Here is a 9,131-nt window from a genome sequence, read left to right on the forward strand (position 1 = left end):
AAATAGTTTTATCTGGTTGTGGTCTATGAACATCTGTTGTTCCAGGAAGTCGCCACTAGGTGGAGAATGCAGGCAGTGAACAACTGGGAATTACTTCCGTGGACCATTTTAAAACGATAAACTTCTTGTGTTTCAGAGTGAATCACGTTCATCAGTTTGGTCATGCTGAGGGCAGGTTGACTACAGCCTAGTAGGGCTGAACCAATAGCAGCAGGGCATCAGGGGGAGACGCAGAGTACAGGGAATGCGTGTGTCTACCTTAAGAGGAAACTATTTGACAATATTACAGGTACCTAATAATACTGAAACTGTGGCTTTATCAGAATGTCCCAATCTTCTGATTCTCTTTTGACATGAGGCTGATGCCATCTGGTTCTGGGCTGAGGGTAGGAGGGTAGCAGGGTATCAGGGTATCAAGGCAGCAGGGCAGGAGGCAGCAAGGTAACAGAGTAGCGGGGCAGAAGGGCAGCAGGTAGAACAGGCAGATATTCTCAACCCAGAGGAATGTGAAACTGCCTGGGTCTTGTGATCGTCGGATGGGGCCACAGTGTCTCCTGACCCCTCCCGTCTCAACCTCCAGTATTTATGCTGCAGTAGTTTATGTGTCGGATCAGTCTGTTATATCTGGAGTACTTCTCCTGTCTTATCCGGTGTCCTGTGTGAATTTAAGTATGCTCTCTCTAATTCTCTCTCTCTCTCTGAGGACCTGAGCCCTAGGACCATGCCTCAGGACGACCTGGCCTGATGACTCCTTGCTGTCCCCAGTCCACCTGGCTGTGCTGCTGCTCCAGATTCAACTGTTCTGCCTGCGGCTATGGAACCCTGACCTGTTCACCGGACGTGCTACCTGTCCCAGACCTGCTGTTTTCAATTGTTTTTTTGTTTTTTTAACCTTTACTTAACTAGGCAAGTCAGTTAAGAACAAATTCTTATTTTCAATGATGGCCTAGGAACAGTGGGTTAACTGCCTGTCTTTTACCTTGTCAGCTCGGGGATTTGAACTTGCAACCTTCCAGTTATTAGCCCAACGCTCTAACCACTAGGCTACCCTGCCACCCCAAATCTATAGCAGTAGCGGTAGAGATACACTGAATGACTGGCTATGAAAAGACTACTGACATTTACTCCTGAGGTGCTGACCTGTTGCACCACTGTGACTATTATTATTTGACCCTGCTGGTCATCTATAAACATTTGAACATCTTGGCCATGTTCTGTTATAATCTCCACCCAGCACAGCCAGAAGAGGATTGGCCCCCCCACATAGCCTGGTTCCTCTCTAGGTTTCTTCCTAGGTTTTGGCCTTTCTAGGGAGTTAAAAAAATATATATATATATATTTTTTTTAAAGGTGAAATAAATAAACAAATAAAATAAAAATGTTTTTGGACACAACAGAGAAAAGGTTAATGTCATCTTGGACAACATTTAGAGTATAGATACTTTCGTTGGGTGATAAGTCCATTATTTTGGGAGAATGCCACAAATTAATTTATTTTCTGGACATTAAATGGTCACTTAAAGTAAAACATTATTATTAGAGAGTTAAAAGGCTAGTCCGATTGACCAAGAGTGTTTATTGTTGTTGTCAGAAAGAGCTGTGACACTGAAGAGCAGATCATGTTATTAAGTCAAGAGTCAAGAGATGAAATGTTTCAGAAACAAAGACTGTTCCTTTAGCTGTCATTCAGAGAGACAACTGACAGGATGCAGAGTACTAGAGGGAGATCAGATATGAAACTAGCAGAGATTAGTGGCTGTAATAGTCTGTTGGTAGGGACTCTATCTGGTCTGTTGGTAGGGGACTCTATCTGGTCTGTTGGTAGGGACTCTATCTGGTCTGTTGGTAGGGGACTCTAGCTGGTCTGTTGGTAGGGGACTCTATCTGGTCTGTTGGTAAAGACTATAGCTGGTCTGTTGGTAGGGACTCTATCTGGTCTGTTGGTAAAGACTATAGCTGGTCTGTTGGTAGGGACTCTAGCTGGTCTGTTGGTAGGGGACTCTATCTGGTCTGTTGGTAGGGGACTCTATCTGGTCTGTTGGTAGGGACTCTATCTGGTCTGTTGGTAGGGACTCTATCTGGTCTGTTGGTAGGGGACTCTATCTGGTCTGTTGGTAAAGACTATAGCTGGTCTGTTGGTAGGGACTCTATCTGGTCTGTTGGTAGGGGACTCTATCTGGTCTGTTGGTAGGGACTCTATCTGGTCTGTTGGTAGGGGACTCTAGCTGGTCTGTTGGTAGGGACTCTATCTGGTCTGTTGGTAGGGGACTCTATCTGGTCTGTTGGTAGGGACTCTATCTGGTCTGTTGGTAGGGACTCTATCTGGTCTGTTGGTAGGGACTCTATCTGGTCTGTTGGTAGGGGACTCTATCTGGTCTGTTGGTAGGGACTCTATCTGGTCTGTTGGTAGGGGACTCTAGCTGGTCTGTTGGTAAAGACTCTATCTGGTCTGTTGGTAAAGACTCTATCTGGTCTGTTGGTAAAGACTCTATCTGGTCTGTTGGTAGGGACTCTATCTGGTCTGTTGGTAGGGGACTCTATCTGGTCTGTTTGTAGGGGACTCTAGCTGGTCTGTTGGTAGGGGACTCTAGCTGGTCTGTTGGTAAAGACTCTATCTGGTCTGTTGGTAGGGACTCTATCTGGTCTGTTGGTAGGGGACTCTATCTGGTCTGTTGGTAGGGACTCTATCTGGTCTGTTGGTAGGGACTCTATCTGGTCTGTTGGTAGGGGACTCTATCTGGTCTGTTGGTAGGGGACTCTATCTGGTCTGTTGGTAGGGACTCTATCTGGTCTGTTGGTAGGGGACTCTATCTGGTCTGTTGGTAGGGACTCTATCTGGTCTGTTGGTAGGGGACTCTATCTGGTCTGTTGGTAGGGACTCTATCTGGTCTGTTGGTAGGGGACTCTATCTGGTCTGTTGGTAGGGACTCTATCTGGTCTGTTGGTAGGGACTCTATCTGGTCTGTTGGTAGGGGACTCTATCTGGTCTGTTGGTAGGGGACTCTATCTGGTCTGTTGGTAGGGGACTCTAGCTGGTCTGTGGGTAGGGGACTCTATCTGGTCTGTTGGTAAAGACTCTATCTGGTCTGTTGGTAGGGGACTCTATCTGGTCTGTTGGTAGGGGACTCTATCTGGTCTGTTGGTAGGGACTCTATCTGGTCTGTTGGTAGGGGACTCTATCTGGTCTGTTGGTAAAGACTCTATCTGGTCTGTTGGTAGGGGACTCTATCTGGTCTGTTGGTAGGGACTCTATCTGGTCTGTTGGTAGGGGACTCTATCTGGTCTGTTGGTAAAGACTCTATCTGGTCTGTTGGTAAAGACTCTATCTGGTCTGTTGGTAGGGGACTCTATCTGGTCTGTTGGTAGGGACTATATCTGGTCTGTTGGTAAAGACTCTATCTGGTCTGTGGGTAAGGACTCTATCTGGTCTGTTGGTAGGGGACTCTATCTGGTCTGTTGGTAGGGACTCTATCTGGTCTGTTGGTAGGGGACTCTATCTGGTCTGTTGGTAGGGGACTCTAGCTGGTCTGTGGGTAGGGGACTCTATCTGGTCTGTTGGTAAAGACTCTATCTGGTCTGTGGGTAAGGACTCTATCTGGTCTGTTGGTAGGGGACTCTATCTGGTCTGTTGGTAGGGACTCTAGCTGGTCTGTTGGTAGGGACCCTAGCTGGTCTGTGGGTAGGGGACTCTATCTGGTCTGTTGGTAGGGACTCTATCTGGTCTGTTGGTAGGGACTCTAGCTGGTCTGTTTGTAGGGGACTCTATCTGGTCTGTTGGTAGGGGACTCTAGCTGGTCTGTTGGTAGGGGACTATAGCTGGTCTGTGGGTAGGGGACTCTATCTGGTCTGTTGGTAGGGACTCTAGCTGGTCTGTTGGTAGGGACTCTAGCTGGTCTGTGGGTAAGGACTCTAGCTGGTCTGTGGGTAAGGACTCTAGCTGGTCTGTGGGTAAGGACTCTAGCTGGTCTGTTGATAGGGACTCTAGCTGGTCTGTTGGTAGGGGACTATAGCTGGTCTGTGGGTAGGGGACTCTAACTGGTCTGTTGGTAAAGACTCTAGCTGGTCTGTTGGTAAAGACTATAGCTGGTCTGTGGGTAGGGGACTCTAACTGGTCTGTTGGTAAAGAATCTAGCTGGTCTGTTGGTAGGGACTCTAGCTGGTCTGTTGGTAGGGACTCTAGCTGGTCTGTTGGTAAAGACTCTATCTGGTCTGTTGGTAGGGGACTCTATCTGGTCTGTTGGTAGGGGACTCTATCTGGTCTGTTGGTAGGGGACTCTAGCTGGTCTGTTGGTAGGGGACTCTATCTGGTCTGTTGGTAAAGACTCTATCTGGTCTGTTAGTAAAGACTCTATCTGGTCTGTTGTTAGGGGACTCTATCTGGTCTGTTGGTAGGGACTCTAGCTGGTCTGTTGGTAGGGGACTCTATCTGGTCTGTTGGTAGGGGACTCTATCTGGTCTGTTGGTAAAGACTCTATCTGGTCTGTTAGTAAAGACTCTATCTGGTCTGTTGGTAGGGGACTCTATCTGGTCTGTTGGTAGGGACTCTAGCTGGTCTGTTGGTAGGGGACTCTAGCTGGTCTGTTAGTAAAGACTCTAGCTGGTCTGTTGGTAGGGGACTCTAGCTGGTCTGTTGGTAGGGACTCTATCTGGTCTGTTGGTAGGGGACTCTATCTGGTCTGTTGGTAGGGGACTCTATCTGGTCTGTTGGTAGGGGACTCTAGCTGGTCTGTTGGTAGGGGACTCTATCTGGTCTGTTGGTAAAGACTCTATCTGGTCTGTTAGTAAAGACTCTATCTGGTCTGTTGTTAGGGGACTCTATCTGGTCTGTTGGTAGGGACTCTAGCTGGTCTGTTGGTAGGGGACTCTATCTGGTCTGTTGGTAGGGGACTCTATCTGGTCTGTTGGTAAAGACTCTATCTGGTCTGTTAGTAAAGACTCTATCTGGTCTGTTGGTAGGGGACTCTATCTGGTCTGTTGGTAGGGACTCTAGCTGGTCTGTTGGTAGGGGACTCTAGCTGGTCTGTTAGTAAAGACTCTAGCTGGTCTGTTGGTAGGGGACTCTAGCTGGTCTGTTGGTAGGGACTCTATCTGGTCTGTTGGTAGGGACTCTATCTGGTCTGTTGGTAGGGGACTCTATCTGGTCTGTTGGTAGGGGACTCTGGTCTGTTGGTAGCTGGTCTGTTGGTAGGGACTGGTAGGGACTCTATCTGGTCTGTTGGTAGGGACTCTATCTGGTCTGTTGGTAGGGGACTCTATCTGGTCTGTTGGTAGGGACTCTATCTGGTCTGTTGGTAGGGACTCTATCTGGTCTGTTGGTAGGGGACTCTATCTGGTCTGTTGGTAGGGGACTCTAGCTGGTCTGTTGGTAGGGACTCTATCTGGTCTGTTGGTAGGGACTCTATCTGGTCTGTTAGTAAAGACTCTAGCTGGTCTGTTGGTAGGGGACTCTAGCTGGTCTGTTGGTAGGGGACTCTATCTGGTCTGTTGGTAGGGACTCTAGCTGGTCTGTTGGTAGGGGACTCTAGCTGGTCTGTTGGTAGGGGACTCTAGCTGGACAGACAGACAGACAGACAGACAGACAGACAGACAGACAGACAGACAGACAGACAGACAGACAGACAGACAGACAAGATGAGATGAGGCTAAGGACATTTTAGACTCTTGAACCTCGATGAGCCATGTTGGAAAACAGGCACATTCACTTTCCTCTTTACTTCTCTTGGAAGTTTGTAGAACTCTTGGAACTCTTGAAAGGTTCTAGAACACTTGTAACTCTTGAAAGGTTCTAGAACTCTTGAAAGTTTCTAGAACTCTTGGAACTCTTGAAAGGTTCTAGAACTCTTGGAAAGTTATGGAACCACCTCCACCACATAATATGCCCTTCTGCATCTGAGTCACTGAGGAGATCTATTATTATTATTATTATATTATCTAGGACCTTTGTCAACCTGAGAACATTGTGATCGTAACCAGGTCTCTTGGTCTCACTGAGAACTGAACTGAAAAAAACAGACAGTCATACCATTGTTTGTTTATTACATGCATTACATAAAAATACATTTCTGATACAAAGCTCCACTGCAAAAAAATATGACAAAATACAGACTACTTATTTTCTTTCCAGGAAAGATGCAGATGGATACTACCACTGTCACAGGTAAACATGAATGGGGTACAGAACAATCTTTAGGTTTAGATTCATCTCTGAGATCAATGAGAGTCTCGGTTGTTGAGACCAGTTCACAACCACTGGCTGTGGGGTGTCCATTTTGTCTGCTCCCTACGAGGAGTGAGAAGAGGGAGAGGAGTGGCAGGGCCATGCGTCCGCTGTCCTGTCAACACTCAGAGGTTACAGGGTCAGAGGTTATAGGGTGGTAGTAGTAAACATATCTAACTCTATGTCAACTACAAAGCTGCAGAGCAAAAGTCATTTTTGTCGTCCAGGAGAAACATTTCAAAAGACATGTTATTCTGCCATTTAATTAGAAAAGGATCCGCTGGGAGTTTGTGCACCGGGATTCTGGTGGTTGTGGGGCTGGTTTGGGGCCTGTAGTTATGGTGGTCTGCTGGTTATTTTGGGGCTGGTTTGGGGCCTGTAGTTATGGTGGTCTGCTGGTTATTGTGGGGCTGGTTTGGGGCCTGTAGTTATGGTGGTCTGCTGGTTATTGTGGGGCTGGTTTGGGGCCTGTAGTTATGGTGGTCTGCTGGTTATTGTGGGGCTGGTTTGGGGCCTGTAGTAATGGTGGTCTGCTGGTTATTGTGGGGCTGGTTTGGGGCCTGGAGTTATGGTGGTCTGCTGGTTATTGTGGGGCTGGTTTGGGGCCTGTAGTTATGGTGGTCTGCTGGTTATTGTGGGGCTGGTTTGGTGCCTGTAGTTATGGTGGTCTGCTGGTTATTGTGGGGCTGGTTTGGGGCCTGTAGTTATGGTGGTCTGCTGGTTATTGTGGGGCTGGTTTGGGGCCTGTAGTTATGGTGGTCTGCTGGTTATTGTGGGGCTGGTTTGGGGCCTGTAGTTATGGTGGTCTGCTGGTTATTGTGGGGCTGGTTTGGGGCCTGTAGTAATGGTGGTCTGCTGGTTATTGTGGGGCTGGTTTGGGGCCTGGAGTTATGGTGGTCTGCTGGTTATTGTGGGGCTGGTTTGGGGCCTGTAGTTATGGTGGTCTGCTGGTTATTGTGGGGCTGGTTTGGGGCCTGTAGTAATGGTGGTCTGCTGGTTATTGTGGGGCTGGTTTGGGGCCTGTAGTAATGGTGGTCTGCTGGTTATTGTGGGGCTGGTTTGGGGCCTGTAGTTATGGTGGACTCTAGCTGGTCTGTTGATAGGGACTCTAGCTGGTCTGTTGATAGGGACTCTAGTTGGTCTGTTGATAGGGACTCTAGCTGGTCTGTTGATAGGGACTCTAGCTGGTCTGTTGATAGGGACTCTAGCTGGTCTGTTGATAGGGACTCTAGCTGGTCTGTTGATAGGGACTCTAGCTGGTCTGTTGATAGGGACTCTAGCTGGTCTGTTGGTCCAGGGTCAGGGGAGAAAGGCTGAGGGAAGCCCCAGTAAGAGGTGTGCTGAGGGGGGACAAGGTAAGGTTTGGCCCGGCCCCGGGGCTCTTCAGGCTGAACTCCTGGGTGGTCGTGGGTAGGAGGGGCTTGAGGATGCTGACGAGGCAGAAGGCAGAGCCACTGTTGGGGATGAAGTTGACCTTGTTCCTGTCTGGACCTGTGAGGAACTGAGGGACCTGCTGGGGAATCTTGGACCTCAGGAGAGGACAAGGGACCTGCTGGGGAGGCTTGGACCTGGGGGAGGGGAGTGGAAAGAACAGGAGAGGAGAGGAGGGTAAAAGAGAGGAGAGGAGGGTAGAAGGGAGGAGAGGGGGTAGAAGGGAGGAGAGGGGGTAGAAGAGAGGAGAGGGGGGAGAAGAGAGGACACGGGGGAGAAGAGAGGAGAGGAGGACAACCGCGAACACACAGAGAGAACAGAAGTGTCACTAAACATAACAGCACATTCTGACTCAGCTAGTCTGGAGTCATTATCATCATCTCAAGGTTTAATGCTCTGCAGGCTCAGGCAGAGAGATAAAGGCAGAACAAGAGGAGAAGGACGCTAAGAAACAACAACATGATCATTGATATGAGAGTAAAAAGTACTGACTGTGTTTCCTCAGTGAAGACCTTGACTCTCTCGCAGCCCTCAGGAGGCTCTCGTTTGAACATGTAGCTGTTGTTGGGTTTAGGAGAGGAGGCGTATTTAGGGAGCGGAGAGCTGGGCCCGAGGTCTGGGAAAAGTCATTATTATTATGAGTAATTATAACACACATGAACAGTTATCAGCCTGGGTGGCACAGTGTTTTCCATAATAAATTATAAATAATAATAATAAATAAATAAACCATAATTTGCAAATAAATTCATTATAAATCCTACAATGTGATTTTCTGGATTTTTTTCTTCTCATTTTGTCTGTCATAGTTGAAGTACCTATGATGAAAATTACAGGCCTCTCTCATCTTTTGAAGTGGGAGAACTTGCACAATTGGTGGCTGACTAAATACTTTTTTGCCCCACTGTATAACTACATTGTATGATTTCTGAATGGTAAAGATCCTGTATATGAGATTGACTTTATTTAGTCAGTTCCTTTTATAAATGAGTCAAGCTTGCTGCTCGTCCATCAAAGTAAATCACTTCCCTTTAATGAAGCATATGAAACAGATGAAATACAATAAACGAATTCAAACAAAACCAAGTGGATTTCGACTTGTTACCACATTACGGACTACCACAATATGAGTCACAATTTGAACGCTAGGTATTATGGGTATTATGAAACCTCCACCGTGGGGCTCTATACGCGACGTTCAAATGGACTCACAGGGACGTGGTAGGAGCATCATGCTCTCTCCCTCGTGTAAAGACACTTTCCTCTGGTACCACAGGGCACGCAACACAAATACCCAGGTATCCAGGTACCCAGGTACCAGGAGGCAGGACACACAGCAGACTGTCAAACCAGTAGTAGTTCCCTGTCATTACTCACTTTATGAATGACAGGTGGCTGACCTATCAATAGATTGCTAAAGATGCAAATGACTATGCAAGTTCGCAAGAAATGGCTAACATCCGGATTTCAGGGACACAGTATT

General features: G+C 47.7%; 1 protein-coding gene across 1 annotated transcript in view; it reads right to left on the reverse strand.

Moving 5' to 3' along the window:
- Window positions 1–6,019: 6,019 nt before the first annotated feature.
- The window catches only part of fam117bb (family with sequence similarity 117 member Bb), an 82,462-nt gene continuing 79,350 nt past the window's right edge, over window positions 6,020–9,131 (reverse strand). Inside the window, exons 6-7 of the mRNA XM_046348047.1 lie at window positions 8,141–8,264; window positions 6,020–7,785 (exon numbers count right to left, since the gene is read on the reverse strand). Coding sequence (XP_046204003.1) covers window positions 7,494–7,785; window positions 8,141–8,264 — 416 coding nt within the window. The 3' untranslated portion in view covers window positions 6,020–7,493. The remainder of the gene's footprint in view (window positions 7,786–8,140; window positions 8,265–9,131) is intronic.

The sequence above is a fragment of the Oncorhynchus gorbuscha genome, linkage group LG01, assembly GCF_021184085.1.
Source record: "Oncorhynchus gorbuscha isolate QuinsamMale2020 ecotype Even-year linkage group LG01, OgorEven_v1.0, whole genome shotgun sequence".
NCBI classification, from domain to species: Eukaryota; Metazoa; Chordata; class Actinopteri; order Salmoniformes; family Salmonidae; genus Oncorhynchus; species Oncorhynchus gorbuscha.